Below are 19,941 nucleotides of genomic sequence, written 5' to 3' on the forward strand. Positions count from 1 at the left end.
GTTCCCCTACGATCGTTTGACAGGCTTGAGTGCCAAAGATCGTGGTGCGCATTAAAGTCGCCTACTACCATACGGTTTTCACCTCTGAGGAGCGCACCTATGTCAGGGTGATATCCTGCCGGGCAGCAGGTGACAGGGGGTATATAAACGTTAAATATTTCGAGCTCAACATCGCCTGACCGGATAGCAATGCCCTGACATTCTAGGGTGGTATCCCTGCGGTCGATGTCTGCTTCGATAAGACGATACTGCACGGTGTGGTGCGTGATGAACGCTAAGCCACCACCATTATCCCGCTCGCCATCTCGACGGTGCACGTTGTACCCGGCACAATTCAACAGTGTTGAATTGCTGTGCAACTTCGTCTCTTGGGCCGCAGCTATCAATATGCCATGTCTTCCCATGAAGACGGTTATCTCCTCGATCTTGCTCTGAAGCCCGTTACAGTTCAATTGAAGGAGATTCATGTGGTTCGGGAGACGTGTGGTGATGCGGGATGTTAGGGATGTGTGTGGTCGTGCCGCAGTTGGCTGTGTGCGCTGCTGAGGTGGTTTCCGCCCTGTGGTGGTGGCCGGAGGCGTCGCAGGTGAGGTCCGCGACCGAGCAGCGCAACACGATGTGTCCGTAATCCTGAGCAGACTCTGAAGTGACTCCACCCCTCGCAAGCATTGCACTTGACAGAGGTGGAGTTGTGGTGTAGTCGTCTCTGGCATACACAGCAGGTGTAGGTTTCTGGCCCTGGGTTTGACTCGATGCCAGCCCTGAGTAGGAGAACAACTTCTGAGATACTTCACCGACCTAAACGGGGTTAGATTGCCGAAACAACAGCCCTTGGTCGGGTAAAATCCGAGTCATTCCGGTACGTAGATCCGGCTGTCGTGGGAACACTTGCGCTGGTCTTTAATGTCGGTGTTATGCATACAAACTTTTGTTTTTCAAATTAAATGGCGGCTGCTTAGTTTGCTCGGAGGTGGTTATGTCGAGTTTGGCACAGGGTTGCACGTTCATTATGGTTTTCATCGCTATTGCCAACACGAAATGAAAATTTCAGATGTACATAACGCGCAGAATTAATATATTTTTATGATATCGTATAGGCAATTAACTGTGCCCTTATTTTTGAAGCTCCTACAGCATTAATTCTGTTCTCGAGCTTTCGGTATCACGGCAATTTTTGTGTATATCAACAATTATCTAACACCCCTATTCTNGAGCTCTCGGTATCACGGCAATTTTTGTGTATATCAACAATTATCTAAAATTTTTGTATATGACAACACCGAATTTGCTGCAGTTTGACCAAACAAAATCAGTTTGCCAAACAAAATTTCTGCATAACACCGACCTAATACATACTAATAGCGCTCTTATACGATATGTATTTGCATATCCTCGCCTGAAATGCAAAAAGACGTAACAACACCGTCGCTGAGGTGCAAAAAGTCGTAACTAATAAAAAATTCTAAATTCACTCTTTGATTGCAATGATGGATTTCATCGAATTACAACTCCCCACATCGTTTTATGAAAAAAAAATTATTGGACTTTTTCCATTTCAGTGACGATGTTTGTTACGTCTTTTTGTAGTTCAGGTGACGATATGTAAATGCTAAATTTCTGGTAAAAAAGTTGCATTTACATTTGTAAACAAGCGCTGTAAGCAGTGTTGGCAAAATGTTAATCTGATCAACGATTAAAATGTTAATCGCGTTAAACGATTAAAATGAATTAATCGTAATCAACTGTACGATTAATGATTACCAATTTTAATCGTTAATTGTCGGTTGTGGTTACGATTAATTTTAATCACTAATCGTGTATCCAATTAAAAAAGAAAATCTGATTAAGCGGTCTGGTTTGTCCGAATTTGAAACCAAACACCAGTTATAGTTATTATTTTGCGTTTCACGCTTATTCAAAATACATAATATATAAAAAATATACATTTATTCTTATTAGTAATATATAAACCGGGAATTCTTAAAACCCATCGCACATGTGCGGGATATTAATAGCTAGATTGCATAACGTGTGTTAGAATATATCTTAAATCAAAATGCACACCAAATTGCTTAGATTGATCCTTCACCTAGCCATACCCGATTAACTGGCCTTGTATTAATTAATCAACAAACCTACTTAATCAAAATGACGGTTAATGATTAAAAAATCATTTTTTTTATCGCGGTTACGATTACAGGTTCAATCAGATTTAAATTAATCAGGACGAATGGATAAGGTTTGAGCCAAGAGCTTGTGTGAGCAAATCCAATTTTCGGCAGCAAATGTCGGTTACGCGGTTTTGCAGAATGGCGATACGCGGTTTTGTACTTTAAACGACGATATGTATGTATGTATGTATGTATAAAGAAGATGCGGCTAGTTTGTTATGAAGCATTTACCTTATTATTAACGTCATAACCGCTTACAGAATATGTGTACATAAGAAAACTTCCACCTTGTGAGGCACTGGGTGAGCATTCCGGTATATCCGGATCGTGTTCCGATCCCCAATTGTGGCCGAACTCATGCGCAGTTACCAAATCTGCTTCGCGTGTTATGACACGCTGTCCATAATGATTCCGTGAGCTACTCAATCCCGAATTTAAATACAGAGTGTACCCATTTTTAAAATACTCTATTGAATGAAAAAAAAAAAACATTACATCATTAGCGCATACGTATTTTATATACGTAAAACACAAGGCATATTAAATAAAGTAGAAGTGTTTTTGACATTTCTCTCTTTTGAACACCGACAATAACGTCAAATGATTTAACCCTTTTAGTTGGCATTTTCTATTTTTCATTAAAAATTCAATTGCGTGCTGTGAGATTGTTTTGAATTGTGAGAACTTTGTTTTTCGACGACATTTATAGAAAAAATTAAAAAGAGCAAGAACTACGAGTTTTGCGCCGTATATGGGAAGAGCCACGACGTTAAAGTGGTGCGATACTTTAAGGGGCCTAGTTTCGAAGTTAGGAGACTTCGTTGGGAGAACGGCCGCGGTTTTCAATTGGAAGATTATTCCCGTGTCTGTCAAAATCATTTCAACCCGAACGATTTATTACTTGCCCATTGCAAGAAAATATTTTTAAGCGTATGCATTTACACCCAGGTGCAGTTCCCATGCCCTGAGAGGTTTCTGAGCCTAAAATGCCTGAAACACCCGAAAGTTCAGAAGAGACGATATCATCTGTTGATGCGCAGACGCAAACTGAGTAAGTCTGTAAGAACTAAGTAGTTTCATACAAAATTATGCACACAAAAGCAGGTCAGGACCTAGATTTACACTGATATACACTGGCGATCAAAACCGAGTGCATATACCACAATATTACTTACAGCAACATAACTTTTTTTATAATAAGCAGTTGGCTTTGAAAAACTAAACTTAAAAAGGAATCAAGCGATTCACTGCAAAAACGAAAGGCGACTCTATTCACTCGGTTTTGAACTTTTCTGTTTTCGGATGTTAGGAGGTTGATGTCGAGATAGACTTCCTTGTTCATTATTACTTTAATATTAACCAACTGCACCGATTGCCAGCAATTAAAACACCTCAAGGCATTAAGCTGCCACTGAAATTTTGTAAAAAGTCTCGAGAATTGGAGCTTTCGTCCGATGGAACGAAAATTAATTTTTTCTAGAGCGATAGAAAGTAGTATTTTTGGTAAAGACCTCATCAATATCTTCAAAAACACCATTTCAAGAAAAATGGTGGTAGCAGCCTAATAGTTTGGGAGTGTTTTACTTGGTGGCATTTGTATATTCTCCAAACCAATTTGCCGGACTTTGTAGACAAAAGCGCATACCCTGAGGAAGAAGTTGTTTGCCAGCAGGACAGAGATCCAAAGGAAAAATTCTCACGTAATGCAGTGCAGCCCTCAACGCCATCGAAAAATTGAACACTCTGGCCAAGAGAGGATTAGCAGCAAAGCACAAGCGAGCTACCAGTAACATGGAAGAGGTAATATTACAAGCAAAATCATTGAAAACTCAGTAGAGAGCATTCCCAGACGTATGAACATCGCTATTTAAAACAAGGGAGTCTCCACAATCCTCTTGATATCAACCCCCTAAAACCTCAAAACAGAATAGTTCAAAATTGAGTGAATAGAGTGGCCTTTCATTTGCTGTGAATCGCTTGATTCCTTTTAAAGTTATCTTTTCTGTATACTAGGCTTTATTCCTTGGATAATAAGGACCGATATCTGAAAATTTCAAAACAATCCGTTTATTATTAAAAAAGTTATAATGTTGATATATGTAAGTAATAAAATGTGGTACATGCACTCGGTTTTGATCGCCAGCGTACATGCGTACATATGTATGTGTACATGAATTTGTTTACTAACACGTTTTTAATTTTTTTCTTCAGCAGTGATTCCATACAATGTAGTTTCAAAACGGAAATATACCTTCTTAATGAAGAAACTAAGACAATGGAAGACACTATAGCGGATCTTACCTCCCAGTTTAACGAGGCTAAGCCTTTACAACCCTCCCTTGAAAATTTTTTTTCTAAAGGGCAGTTAAAAAAACTATCAAGAAATTGTTAGAGTTAAGTCTTCATATAAATTTAGAAGAAAATATTAAATAATTTTTTAAAAGTGCCGGATGTATTTTAGAATTAAATATTTAAATAAGGGCGTGTGTTAATCGGTAACAAAGTTCTATGGGGAAAGCTGTTGAATAATATTTTTTCTATGGTGAGACAGTTTTCCCAATCTGCTGTGTGAAATGAAATCTTTTTTGACACCGATAAATTTTTGATAACCGCAGATTTATGGGGCATAAAATATTACAATTTGAAGGGAAATTAATATTTTAAGAAAGCATCTACCATCGTTGATTGCAATTTACCAATTTAAGCTTTTATTTAACGAAAAATTACACACATTAACAATATTTGCGATTGTCAAAATGTTCTATGCATTTGTCAAAAATTTCACTAGCCTCATAAGCTACTGAAATTTTATTCACCTCATAGTTGTCAAAAATTTACTCGCCGCGAACTTTGTTACCGATTCACACACGCTCTAAGAAACTAAATGCGCAAAAACATTGGACAAATAAAAACAAAGAAATTTTTAAAAGTTTCATAAAATATTTCTTTCATTTTGTTAACTAGGTTTCCTTTATGAGGTATTCGTTTCCGTCCATATGTATACATATGTGCATATCTCTGAACGTAATATTGAAGTAATTCTTAAAATTAGTATACGTACATATGTATGTATTTATGCTGATGCGTTTCAATTGATGCTAACGTGTAGCAAACATAGCACTCGCACCTCAAAGGGTTAATTTGTTTGTTTACAGTTTTTTGACATTATAACTAGCTACAAGAGTTACAGCTAGTTGTCACTTCTATCTTATTAAATATGCCCTGTTTATACAAATAAATAAAGTAAGTAAAAAATATAAAATGAAAGTAACCAATTGCTTGTGAAAAATTCAAAATTTAATTAAAAGATGTGGGCACGCTATCAAAATTATATTAAAAAAGAATTAGCGATTTTATTTAACTGGCCACAAACTGATATGGATGTACAAATAAAAGTTTTTTAAAACAAACAAAAAAAAAATTTCTAACTTAAAGATTTATTTTTTGTCCAACAACCTGGTGTACAAATCCCACCAACGGAATTGCGACGTGGAGAACCTACATAAGCCAAACCTAGTATACCGCCTTCAAATTTTAGATCAGTAAAGAGATGTGCTAAGCAAAAATCTTTATGACTATATTCTCTCGAAAACACCTACAAACATCCATTATTATTATGATGTAATGAGAAGAAAAAGCAAAGAGAGCATATACAGTGGAAATATTGATTACGTCGATATAAATAAGACCTATACGAAAAACAAGTTTTTAATTTTACAAATCATACTTACCTCCAATAAATTGCGTACATCCCATTTTTCACGAATCATATTGTAATGAGCTTCTCCACCACGTAGCCGGGTCGGCTCTGAGTGAACAACAATTTTCTTTATCACAAAACCCATACCTTTAAAGCCTTCTTGATCCTGGAGAATATGTATATCAAAGTAAGTGGTTAATTTGTCAAATAAATGGAATGAATGCATTTCCTTACTGTTCGATCTTGCCATACAGTATCGTTATAAATTTTATGCACACGATCAATAAGACTTATCTGAGATAAGAGAAGAACAACAAATAAGTTAGAGCAATTAAATTAATTATAAAAGTAGATATCACAATGTACCAAGTAATTTATAGTCGTTTTGGTATTCCCACCTCCCATTTCTTGAAAGAAACGGTAGTCGGCTACTAGTAAAAGTGGACACCGAGTTTTAGTGGGTGTGTACTCATATTGATCCGCTTGTCGTTTTTTACGTTTATGCGCACTGTCGTCCTCGTCATCTTTTTGTAACAGCAGTGTTTGAGAATGGTGCGAATGTCGATCTATATCTTCATCTTCATCTATTTCTAAATCTAAGGGCCGATGAATTGTGTCAGTTTATTAAAATTTGTACTATATATTACCTAATCCCTCTTTGACATAACCGCATGTCATGGGCGCACCACTCAGCCCATTATTATTCTTGTTCCAATTCAATTTCATATCAGACGTTCTATATGCTACCATAGTTTTTCCCGCTTCCAAAGGCAAGTGTCGCCATGATGGCTTTCGCAATAAAAAATAAAAAAAATGAGAAATGATATTAACCAGCAAACTGCCAATTACCTCTACGTGATATGTTTCATCCGGTAGATGTATGGACATAGTCATCAAACCATCATCGATGTGCGCTCGAACAGATGATTCCATTTCACCGAATACACGTCCGGTGTAATAATTATCATGATCTGTTTAAAAGATATTAGACAATTATTATCTAAGAGTATACAAAAAAATCGTGGATTTTGAAAGAGTACTTACCCAGATGTACCACCGTCTCATTTCCATCGCCATCTACCGTGTACGCCTTGAAGTTACTGTGTAAGACTTCCCGATGTGGGTGAAGTATCAGTCGAAAATGTTTCCCCAAGGCCTTGAACTCTACCTCCTTGATCACGTTATAGGGGTGTGAACTGTGTTTAATACCGCGCTTAACAATTTTGTGTCTACAATCTTCGCTGCGGAGTATCTCGTAATGTCGGAGTGTCCTATGAAGTGTGGCTGCGATCCAATTCCGTTAATTTTTCCAAAGACCATAATCTTAGCTTTTACTTACATGCATTCTGGAGAAAAACTACTGATAAAATTACTAAAAAAACACCATTTCCATGGAAAACTCTAAGAACTGTTGTCATTTTCACTAATTTTCGCACAATATTGATTTTTTGCGGAAAAAGTTTGTTGCCACCAAGGCATATTGCCACCTTGCACATTAAGTATTTTGATCTATGTGCGAAATAAAAAGGCATGGCAGCACTTTGTCCAGTGCTGTCGCCTTTGTTTCTTTTCTTAAGTCGGTGGAAAGCTGAAATTAGTCGAGAACGCGGAACGTATACTTAAACGCAGTCTGTGTACGCAGAATTTTGTCGATTACTGGAGCCCTCAGTGTTGCTCAGTGGGCTACAACTACAGAAAAATTCTGCGGTGTTGAGTTTTCATTTACATGGCGCTTTGGTAAGACAGATCGTGTCAGCTCGGGTTTACGTACCGGTAGGTTTACGTTCTTGACTAATTTCAGCTTTAACGCAGAAATTTTGTTTGGTAAACTGCGTGCAATTGTTGTTGCTGCAAACTCGGAGAGAGCGAGTTTGGCGACTCTCACAGCAAACTAATTTTGTTTCGTCAAACTGCAGCAAATTCGGTGTTGTTATATGCAAAAATTTTAGACAATTGTTGCTATACACAAAAATTGCCGTGATACCGAAAGCCAAAGAGCTGAATTTATGCTGTAGGAGCTTCAAAGGTTAGGGCACAGTTAATTGCCTATACGATATCATAAAAAATATATTAATTGTGCGCGTTATGTACATCTGAAGTTAGTCATACGCCAACCGGCATTATACATAAACGGTATAAACACTATGTAAGAGAGGGTGATAACACTAAGTAAATATGAAGAGAGTTTACAATATTTCGTAGCACAGACATGTATATCAATAAATTTATTTATTTTTCTTTAGAGAAAATATGATTTTTGATGTTACGGATAAAAGCGCTGTATGTGCCTCCATAGAATTCTAAATCATTATGTAGCGAGCTAACAAGGTTGACTATCCTGTTTCGTGGGCAATGGATCATAGTTTTTGTTAAACATAGTTTTTTTCAGTAATCGACTTCGCCTAAAGGTTAATCCAGATGGTGTTAATTCAAAGCAGCTGTGTATTACGGTTGACAAACTGGCTCGCTTATTTGCATAATCAGCCTTCATTTGCTTTGACTCATGTATTTTCCTCTTTAAAATGCGCATAAGCAGCCGAACAAATGCACGAAATTTTTGGGAATTAACTCGGATCCGGGCAGTTTCGTTGACAACACTGGTAAAAACGGCCACCTTTTGTCTTTTGTAAAAGTAAGCAAATAAAGCACGCGAGTTTCGCGTCCGCGGTAGCCGAGTGGTAAGAGTTACGGGCTACAAGCCTGTAGCTGCCAGGTTCGATCCTCGGTTGGAGCGGTCACGAAAATTTTTTTTGTGTTTATTATTTATTTTATATATATTTTTTTATTTTATTTGATCTATATAATTAATCTTACTTTATTTTGTTTTCATTTGCTTTATTTTATATCCCATTTTTTGCACATGTATAACGGGGGCTGTGTTAGAGGCTGTGCACTGCGACCTTAGGTCTATTGTGCCCTCGGAGCTCATCATAACACATCGTCCAGTCCCAATGCTCTGATGAATCCGAGCAGTTTCGAGGGAGGTAGAGAGTGTATATGCGTAGCCTCTGGCCACATCCTTCCCAGGTGTGTTAGCCTTCTTCTCGCAACCGCATCGCACTCAAATAGGATATGCCGCGGGGTTTCTGGTGTCATGTCGCAGTACCGACATAGATCGTTCGCACTGATCCCCAGGTTATGCATATGGGCCCGCAGTCTGCAGTGCCCCGTTAGCATTCCTGTCAAGAATCTCAGGTTTGTCTTTTTAAGGGTTATAAGTTCCCTAGATCTTTTGGGATTATATCCTCCAAGGAGTTCTTTCGCCTGCCTTAGCCCAGGCGTGTTCTCCCAGTGTGCTCTTCTTAACCTTCGCTCTTCTGCTCTTAACTCCTCCTTGATTATATGAGGCCCCACTGCAAGGAAGGGTTCAGGGCCTATGGGTCGAGTGGCTGCGGCCTCTTTTGCTAGTCTGTCAGCCTCCTCGTTTCCCTGTATGCCTTTGTGGCCCGGGACCCACACCAGTTGTAGTGTGTTGTTTTCCCCCAGGGTGTTTAATCTCGCTACACATTCCCATACCACTCGTGATTTAATCTCACACGAGGATATGGCTTTTAATGCGGCCTGACTATCGCTGCAGATAACTATATGCTGCAGTCTTGCTTGTCTCTGCAGAATTATTTCCGCGCAAACACTTATGGCGTAAACCTCCGCTTGAAATATACTGGGGTAGTTTCCCAGGGGGATGGAGATCTTAGCCCTAGGGCCAGATATTCCAGCTCCTATCCCTTCGTCGGTTTTTGAGCCATCTGTGAACCACCTTTGGGTGTGAGCCCTGAAGGTGTTTTCTAAGATTGTCTCATTCCAGGTCGCTTTGNGGGCACGGTGTCGCATTACACCCTGGATTAGGGGGGGTGGCAGTTCTTGGTCGCTGTCCATCAGCGGGCCGCATCAGAGCAGTGCAGCGCGCTCGTACCATACCTGGGAGGTGCTGATACGTGCACGCTAGCACCCCCTGATGCGTCCCGGTTAATGGTTCAGCTAAGCCCCCGCACCAACGTCGAGGTGCCTGCCCTAGCGGGGGTATAGAACTTATAAAAAAAAGAATGAAAACGAAATAAATGAAAATTCAATTGGCCGTGGGACTCGAACCCATGACCTTGCGGTTAGTTTATCCACATAACTGCCGTCTGTTAGGTCAAAATTATTATGTGCATATGTGTGCCAGATTATATGCATAAGCTTTGCCTTCTGTCACAGCTTTTAGTCATGAGGATCGATGATACCATTTACCACCTTGTAGAAGAAGGTCAAATCCGCAATCTTTCGTCTATCTGACAGGCTTTTGATTCGGTAAAGTTTGTATATATCTTCTGTGGTGCGTGCGTAACTTAGTGGGGGATTGCGGAAAGCCAGGGTTTTGCACAATTTACGTTGTACTTTTTCGACACGAGTGATTGAGCTGTCAGTCTGCGGCGACCAGATCACTGCCATATTCTACGATAGGCAGTACCAGGGATGAGAATAGTTTGATTAATGAGTAAGGGTTGGCAAAATCCTTGCTGCTTCTAGAGATAAAGCCAAATACTTTGAGAGCCTGACATGTGATCTTGTCGATGTGTTTGGAAAAGCTTACCCTAGGATTCAGTAATTCAGTCTCATCTCAAGTCACTAAATTTGAGATTAGCAATTAGTGACTATTTTTGTGACTTGAGGCGATTTGGGTATTCAGAAGGAGAGAGTCACAAAAAGTTCACCAAAAATGTGCGGTGAAAGCAAACACTGGCAATCAACTGATATCGGTTATGTATGCCTTTTGCCCGCACCGCTCAAAGAGTCGCAATGGCCGAGTGGTCAAAGCATTAGGCTGGCAGCCGAGAGGGTCCGGGTTCAAGTCCTCCCCGGGCGTAGAGGATTTTTTATTTTTTTATTTAGTATTTTTTAATTTTTTTATTAGTTTTATTTTTTAACAATCTTTGGATTTAAATGTTTTAAAAACAAAAAAATTATTTAATATTTTTTTGTGTGATATTAAAGCAATTTGGTTTATTTCCTAATGAAATTCTTGTTGAACAAATTTCCTCGCTTCATTTTCGCTTTTTTATACCCGAGCACACTTGCGCACAAGGGTATATTAATTTTGTTCACATAACGGTTGTTTGTAACAGCCAAAACGAATCGAGATAGATATAGACAAATGTATACATAAATGATCAGGATGAAAAAAGAAATCGATTAAGCCATGTCTGTCTGTCCGTCCGTCCGTCCGTCTGTCCGTCTGTCCGTCTGTCCGTCTGTCCGTGTACACGATAACTCGAGCAAAAATTGAGATATCTCAACGAAATTTGGTATGTAGGTTTCCCTTAATCCAAGGTAGGTTGGTATTGAAAATGGGCGAAATCGGACTTTAACCACGCCCACTTCCCATATAACGGTAATTTCCAGAAATACGAAAACTGCGATATTTTAGTAACTACTGAAGATAATTCACTCAAAATTGATATTTACAATAATTTTTAGACGAAAAATAAGAATATTATAAATTTTTGGAAAATGGGCGTAGCCACGCCCACTTATGGTTACATGTGTATATCTTGGTAACCGCTGCACCAATTTCTTCCAAACTAGGCACAGTTGTTGGCCTTGGTACACCATATGAAATGGCCGAAAATGTTTTAAATCGCTCAATAACCACGCCTACTTCCCATATAACGGTAATTTTCAGAAATACGAAAACTGCGATATTTTAGTAACTACTGGAGATTATTCACTCAAAATTGATACTTACAATAATTTTTTGACGAAAAATAGGATTATTATAAATGTTTGGAAAATGGGCGTAGCCACGCCCACCTATGGTTCCATGTGTATATCTAGGAAACCGCTTCACCAATTTCTTCCAAACTTGGCACAGTTGTTGGCCTTGGTACAGCATAAAAAATCGCCGAAACTTTTTAAAATCGGACAATAACCACGCCCACATCCCATATAACGGTAATTTAGAGAAATACAAAATTTTCGATAAATCAGTAAATATTGAAGCTAATTTATTCAAAATTGATGCTTGCAACAATTCTTTACCAAGAAATACGTTTATGGTAAAATTTTGGAAAATGGGCGTGGCACCGCCCACTTATGATCCAATATAAGTATATCGGTAACCGTTCTACCAATTTGTACCAAACTCGGTGTGGTTATTGTGCTTGCCACATATAAGCAAAACGTTGAAAATTATTGAAATCGGACTAAAATAACGGCCGCTTCTCATATAACGGTAAATTTCAGAAATGCTTGAAACTTCAATATTTCGAAATTGAAGGACGCTAATTTACTCAAAATTGATACACCCCGGCTTACCATCTAGCGGAAGGTTTCGGAAAGGTGAAAAAACATATATTTAATACTTGCGCCGGGTATTTAATGTTCGGCTCCGCCCGAACTTAGACTTTCTTACTTGTTTTTTAATAAAATGGAAAGAAATAAGCTTTTCCTCCTATTTTTGTGACCTGCTCTTAGCCAGCTGACAAATTAGCGACTTATTTTTGAGACTAGAGACGTGAGACAGCGTACTGAATACTAAATAGTCTCAAAATCCAAGTTCACCACCAAAAGTCACTATTAGTGACTAGAGACCGCTTACTGAATGCCAGGGTTAGTTTGCTATCCAGGATGACGGCTATATCCTTGATGTCAACGACCACCCTTATTTTTGCTCCGTTTAGATTGCAGTTTGCATGTAATGGGGTATGCGAGCGTGAGAAGGAGATAACTGCACATTTACTGAGATTGCGATCGAGCTTATTTTTGGAGAGCTTGTCGATGTCATGCTGTAAAAGAGTAGAGTCCAACGTACATTTGATGGATCTGAATATTTTCAGATCATCCGCATACAGCAGGTGTTCTGATTTGAAACCACAACCGATATCATTTACAAAAATGTTGAACAAGATAGGGCCGAGGTCTGATATATATTGTGGCGAATACTGCGGCAACGCGAAGCGAACTACGAGAAATAGGCAGAATGTTCGAGGAATGACGTAGAATGTTCCACAAAGAGAAGCCTCAAGTTGGATGAACACTGCGAACAGCGAGAGAAAGAGAATGAGCGATAAACTTCAGAACGTTCTAGAGTTGCCATAAGTGCGGGCGCAGGTATATAAGGGAGCCCGAGTATATTTGGGAAATCCCTCAAGGCTTCGAGGATAATCGTAACAATATTATCTGATAAGAAGCAAAGCTAAGGGCATGATTCAATAATACAAGGTTCGATAAACTGACAGTTGTCTCTCTCGCACCGCTCACTTAGCAGCGGCACCGTGTTGCTTCTTTGCAAATTTACTTGGAAAAAGTGTAGCTTTGGTGTGGAATAAAAGTATAAACTTTTATTCAATATGTTTATTTGTATATGGATATGAAGCACATTTAACTGATGAAAACATAAATTGTTTTAAAATTTAATGTTTACATAAATCTCGTAGTAGTTTTATTTTAATTCTGAGTCCTTTTGCAGTTTTTATGCAGCTAAATAGCACATAAATTACGTAATTCACGTAGATATATTAATATTTCGTTCAATGTTTTGCTCAAAATTCCAGATTTCTTGCAAATACATTAGAATTTACAAAAGCAATTTCACTACTAATTGCATACTTTGCGTTCTTTTCTACTACCATTTTCGCAACAAGGGATTGCATTTTTGCCCTTGCTCTCCGTCGTAAATGCAACCTTTTGTAAGGGAGTGTCAAACCGCGGCTGTCAATAATTATCTAACCTTGTATTATTGAATCATAAGCTAACACCCGATTTACATGATCCAAGTACTTGAAAGCAATTCTTGCTCATTCTCTTTTGTGTTTTCTATTTGCTTTTACACGTTTCAATTCTGTTGAATTCAAGTTTTTAGTTCTTTAAATGGGAAGCCACGAAAATGCCAAAAGCAAAGCAAGAAAGTTGAAACGACTTGACGGTACAGACGCATGTGTACTCGTCCCTTTTCTTCTCACCCCCTCTCTCCCACATGCGAGCAGAATTGAATTCAATACTTGAACTGTGTAAAAGCAGTCTAAGGGTAAGAACATAGTGGAGCGGCGAGCAAAGAGCATTGAGCAAAGCGTCGATTTCAAACATGAACCAAAAATACAAGATCACGTAAGAACGCGACGTTGTATTTGTAACTGGTTTTGAGAAAAAAGTTTGCGAAAGCGGGTTCGTCAGCTGAGCGTTTGTTTACATCACAAGCACCACTATTTTACACTTTTATTCAAATAAAGAAGAGTTAATTCAATATGACAGCACATTTTAAATCATTTTGTTGCATCATTTTACCTAAATTGTGCGTTTAAAGTGGCTGACAATAGTTTTGGCTAATTTTGGTTTTCGTTGTTTTCTTTGCTTTGTTTACTTTTCGCTCGTTTTCCAGTGAAACAAGATGGCGTAGAACCCGCTAAAAAAATCTACTTTTTTCACTCTCTTGTTCTTACGTGATCTTGTGTCTTTCGTTCATGGATTTCAAACACATGTTTGTTATTGAAGTTTTGCTCGATGTTTTGCAAAGAAATATTGTCTTCGTATAAAAAGTTCAACAGGCAACACTGCCTATATTTTCATAGATTGTTTCGAGGAAATTCATTTTCTTATTGAGCAAATTCAAGTATGGCAAAGAAATCAAAAATAATGGAAATGTTTTGAATTACAACAATAATTAACATATTTATTTGCAGGGTATCGGAGTTATTCATAATTTGTTTTCAAAAAGTAGCGTTTTAAGCGTTTAAGATCCCTGTGTGTCCATCCACGTATGGCTGGTGCAGAAATACAAATATTAATAAATATATTATCTTGCGAAGGTCAGGATCATTTGGGTGTCCGTCCACGTTTCCTGGTGCATGTATTTTTACCACTGCAGCCTTTGGGTTGGTCAAGTAGCCTTTGCATATTTACAAGTAAGTATACCACTCAATAAAGGCGAAAGTGGAAATATTATTAAAGGTATTTTCTTGTGCTGATTGTGACTGATTGCAGAAAAAAGTACACAACATTACTAAAAATTAACATTTTTAAAAAACGAAATGTAATGTATTGAAGACATATTTTTAAAGTTTAACCGATATAATGATTAACAAGACTGATTGGAGAAAAAAGTAAAAAACATTCCACAAAAGTTAGATTTTTAAATAACCAAATGTAATTCAATTGCGATATTTAAGATCTAACTTTCAAATGTAACCAATATAATGATTAGCAAGACCGATTGGAGCAAAAGCAGAAAACATTACTAAAAAATTTAAATTAAAAGAAAACCAAATGTAATTCAACATATATACATAATAAATTTTAAAGGATTAATTTATATGCATTAAATCAATTGCATCTTTACTATTTGTATAATTCTTCATATAGTCCCTTTGAATAAAGGATTTGTTTGAATTCCATTAATTTTGTTTAATATATACTGGAATATCAATGAAACCATGTTTTCTTTTTGAATATTTGGGAATATTTCTTCAAAGACTTCAAAGATTTTTCTTTGACAAGAATTTTATGTGAATATCCATTTATTTCATTTTTAAAATTTATGTGGCCATACAAAATTAATTCATTGTCTATTGTGTAGATCAGTGGAATCTTCTTTATATATTTAATTCAATTTGTATACAAACACGCATTTCAGCACTACCAGACTACTTACTTTTCCTACTATGCAACCTTACAAGGCAGTCGATTGGCACAAATGTCAATATTTATCCAAACTTGTATTATTGAATCATGCAGCTGGGTAGTTAAAAAACTAAGGTCTGTTCCCTTACACATTCCCACATCATTTCCCACAAAATTCCAGAAAACTAAAAAAAATACAAGCAATCTTTTCAGATTTATTTTTAAATTGATAATAGTTATACATATATAACTATAGGTAAATTTATTAAAAACAAAAAAATCTAATTTTTCAAGAGACGACTGACCAGTAGCAAGCAAAAGAAATTAAGGATTAAGGTACTTGTTTTATTTTTTCTCATTTATATTCAATGAAAGGCAAATTTTCTAAGTCCAGAAGAGGCCCCGAAAATCCGATTAGGCCAAAATAATACGAAATCTTTTAATAAAGATCGAATCCTTTTGATTCGTATGGAGTTTTGCTTTGCTTTAAACACGCAAAATTTTGTATTCAAAGTTCCTGTAAAATTTGTAAAAATGGACTTAGCAACTTTTCAGCCAGCGATATGTTAAATATAAATATGGAAACATATAATCATTTTTATTAAACTTTGAATAATTTATATTATATATTTTTTTTTTAATTTCGTAAGAAAATTTTTGTACATAAAAGTGTGCAGCAGTTTGTTTGAATTGATTTAGAACGGGAATATACCTTTTTGTCAAAAGCCTACGAAACGCTTTCAAATAAAACATTTGCCTATTTGAAACTTTGAGGCGTTTAAAGCAAGTGAAGCAAAGCTGCCATTTGGCCAGCCTTCATACATTTTAGTATATTCCAAATAACTTTTGACAGTTCTCAAAGCGAGGCAAGCAAAGCAAGACTGCATTGGACCAATACCTTTACCATAGATTTGTATAGTAACCAATAGTCAGTACTAATTTGTACTGGAACCTGCAAATTTTTACTAGTTTTCTGTTCTTCTCAATTTTACGCTCTATTTTGCTTTTACACTCTCGCTGCAATGTTTTACTGGAGAAGTTACTACACAAACCTAATAATAGTTGCGTTTTTTTTTTTACTAATTTGCAGTAAAATCCAGTAAAAGTTTTTACGAATTTTCATGTTTTGGCGTTTTCGTACGCAAAAACTTGCAAAGTAGGGGAAATTGAGAGAGCGAAAAATGACAGTTGAAGTTAAATTTTTACTTGTAAGAATTTGCCAGTACGAAAAACAGCTGATCGCATGTTGCTGGATGAAATTTAAACTAATGAGGAAACTGTTTGTGGCTTTTTATTGTGGAAATTCATACACACATATTTAAATATAAAATATATTGTTTTTATATGCTGCGAATAAACAACCAATTTATCAGCTGTTCATGAGACTTGCAAGTTATTACTGGAAAAGCGTTCACGTACTTTTTTGTAAATTTTTTCTATGAGAGCGAATTCTTAGAAATAAAAGTTGTGTTTTCGTATTATCCAGCAAAAAATACCCAGTAACTTGCCAGTAACCAAATTTCGGAGAGTAAGCCAATATTTACTCCCAATGAGTGAAATATGCAAGAAAGTACGAAAACGCAAACAAGCAAGAAGTTGCCAGGTTTATGAGCAGCTGATTAATTTGGTATTTTCCGATGAAATTTTCTTAGAAAACTAGTATTTTCCATCTTATTATATATTTAAATAGGTTTATTTTGTCAATTGCAAGTCTAAAAGCACCACAAACAATTATTTTGGTAATGTGAATTACATTAAGCATCATGCCCAGCTGTTTTTCTTACTAGCAAATAGTTGCTAGTAAAAATTTATCCAGTAAAAATCCAGTAAAACTTGCAAGTTTTTGCTCTCAATTTTCCCACTTTTGCTAATTTCTTGCAAGTTTTTGCGTACGAAAACGACATCCAGTAAAAAAACCAGTAAAATTAGTACTGCATAGTGCGTATGCGAACAGGGCTAAAGTTACTGGAGAGTTGCTGGCAAGTTACTGGATAATTTGTAAAAAACACAACTAATACAAGGTGTTATCAGCTGGCAGCTTCTCGCTCTAAAGGCCCGTCCACATAGAACTTTGGCGTTGTGTTGACATTGGCGTTGGCGTCGCTTCAACAGATGACTATGAATACATGAGTTCAAATGCAGCCGTCCGCATAGCCAAAATTAGACAACGCTCACGTCAACACAAAGCAAAAAGATGGCAAACTCTCAACTTTTTGCGTGCGTCGCTCGTCAGCTGTAGCAAATAAATAAAATTGTGTGAAATATTTTTCCTTTTTAATCAAGTGCGGGCAAGAAATATCGTTTTTAATGGAATTATTGATATAAAATATTAATTTATATGTCGTTAGTATGTTAATTTAGTGGCCCAAGCATTCGCCGCCAAGCGTTCATTGGAGCAAGGATACTTTTAACGTGCGTTCTGTCAAACCATCGCCAACGCCAAAGCCAACGCGAAAGTTCTATGTAGGCCGGCCTTAATTCCGTACCGAAATGTTTAGGCTTCCAATAAGAACGCATATAGATTAAAGACATGGAATAAAAGCTTTTCAGGGGAGCCTAGCCTATCAAAAACTGAATGCAGGGCTAAGAGAGCATTTAAACAGAAACTCTTCTTTATTTGAAATTTTTCTCTAGATTAATCGGACGATGTTATCTTGTCTTGAATTTCAGATGTACGAATGTGGAAGCTGATAAAATGGTAATTTGGTTTTCGACGGCAATATTTTGGATATGTGGTTTCCACCTGAACCATATTCATGGTCGAAATAAAGTAGATGTTGCTTTTTTACAGATATTCTATTGAAAATTGTGTCAAGAAGCTGAAACTAACTTTGGTGTCGGCTTTATTTTGACTATGAATACGTCGCATTGTTTTATAGGCGATATCATTTATCCAACATCAAATAGCAATAGCTTTTTTCTTCTTAAGGGCCTGTGCCAAATGATAGAGGGCCTGTGCCAATTGATAGAAAAGTTCTCTGGATAGTAAATTTTTGACAGCTATGAGGTGAATAAAAATGTTTGATACGGCAGGGCTAGTGAAAAATTTTACAGCAAGCATTATCAAGAAGAAGAACGAACAACGCACGTATACACATAAATTAAAGAAAACAAAAGCGAGTGGAAATAAAAGAACATGGTCCCGCCGGCAAAAAAAATAAAGAAAAGCTATATAACTTGTAAGATTTAATTTCAGATTTACATATGAAAAGGCGTTATGTATTTTTTTAATTAAGAATACTATTTTACAGGGAGCAGTTCAGAACGCAGAATCCTTCTGGAAAAGCGCATTGACAAGGATGTTTGGTTCAGTGAGTAAGAACAATATAAATAATTTGAAGACTTTGTTAAGAAGTTTTTTCTTAGAAAAATCGGGAATGAGCTGAAGGATCGCCTGGACGGTAAAAGTGCTGAAGCATGTAAAGCACAATGGAATGCGTTGATGAACCATCCGTGGCGCTTTTTGGGAATGTGAGTTACAATTTTTCGAAACGAAGCAGAGGACAACCTAAGATGCATTTTTGTAGTCTTGTTATCGCCGTTCATAATGCTGCTTAGTATTTTGGAATAAACGTCTTGTTGCATGTACATAAACGACATATGTTTTTATTGGAAACAATTGTACACGGTTTTAAACATTTTTGTGAACACACTTACCAGACGGTTTTGACGTGTTTTTATTTCTAATATTACTGCTAAAAGGTCTAATAAATGCATGGATTTCAGTTCCAGAAGAATTGAAATCATCAAAGGCAAATATTTTCTATATAATTGCTGCATTTTATAAATTGCAAACTCGATAGTCTTCTTGTGCATCAAAGCAACTGTCAAAAATTTCCAGCAGTAAAAAGTTACGAATTGGCACAGCAGAAATGTAAAATTTTCTCACCATAGTAAAAAGTTTTTCCACCATAGAACTTTTCTATCAATTGGCACAGGCCCAGAAAAGAGAAAATTTTGACGGATCAAAGTAAAAATCTACATTTGTCGTGGTGAATAAGAACGTCAGAATTTTACCTAGCTCATGGGGCTAGGTAAAATTTTGACAGCTTATAACCATGTATACACATAATATTGCTTGGCGGTAATAAGGAGTGAACATGAAAATGAAAGCTGAAACAGCATAAAAACAGCGTACGTTACTTGCAAATTATAAAATAAATATAAATTTTAAGAATTTCAGCAACACACAAAAATAAAGCTTTCGCACGGGCGTTTGTTTGGTTTTTCAACTGTCAAAATTTAACTCTGCATTTGGCACAGCAAAATTCAATTTATTTGTACACCATAGCAAATTTTTCCACCCCGTCTCACCTCGGAGAAAAAAGTTACCGATTGGCACAGGCCCTAACTCAAAATATCGGTACTGGGTACCGAAAAAGAGGTATTGGGTACCGAAATCTTTCTGAAGTATTGGGTACCGAGTATTGGTTACCGGTAATTCAGCACATCACTAATCATTGTAGGTTTGCAACA

The 19,941-nt window shown here is 36.9% G+C and overlaps 1 protein-coding gene across 3 annotated transcripts in view; it reads right to left on the reverse strand.

Moving 5' to 3' along the window:
* Positions 1–7,426, reverse strand: part of Tace (ADAM 17-like protease Tace) — a 19,621-nt gene extending 12,195 nt beyond the window's left edge. For 2 of the 3 annotated variants that reach the window (XM_017613827.1, XM_017613826.1), the window contains exons 1-9: positions 7,211–7,426; positions 6,916–7,155; positions 6,721–6,842; positions 6,519–6,660; positions 6,238–6,467; positions 6,106–6,165; positions 5,903–6,037; positions 5,628–5,766; positions 2,403–2,638 (exon numbers count right to left, since the gene is read on the reverse strand). In XM_017613827.1, the coding sequence (XP_017469316.1) occupies positions 2,403–2,638; positions 5,628–5,766; positions 5,903–6,037; positions 6,106–6,165; positions 6,238–6,467; positions 6,519–6,660; positions 6,721–6,842; positions 6,916–7,155; positions 7,211–7,403 (1,497 nt within the window). In that variant the 5' untranslated portion in view covers positions 7,404–7,426. Of the gene's footprint in view, positions 1–2,402; positions 2,639–5,627; positions 5,767–5,902; positions 6,038–6,105; positions 6,166–6,237; positions 6,468–6,518; positions 6,661–6,720; positions 6,843–6,915; positions 7,156–7,210 lie in introns of those variants that run through there. The other variant, XM_017613828.1, reaches the window with a different exon arrangement.
* Between the last annotated feature and the right edge of the window lie 12,515 nt (positions 7,427–19,941).

This window comes from Rhagoletis zephyria, unplaced genomic scaffold (assembly GCF_001687245.7).
Source record: "Rhagoletis zephyria isolate East Lansing unplaced genomic scaffold, Rhagoletis_zephyria_1.1 Rzeph_scaffold_00722, whole genome shotgun sequence".
NCBI classification, from domain to species: domain Eukaryota; kingdom Metazoa; phylum Arthropoda; class Insecta; order Diptera; family Tephritidae; genus Rhagoletis; species Rhagoletis zephyria.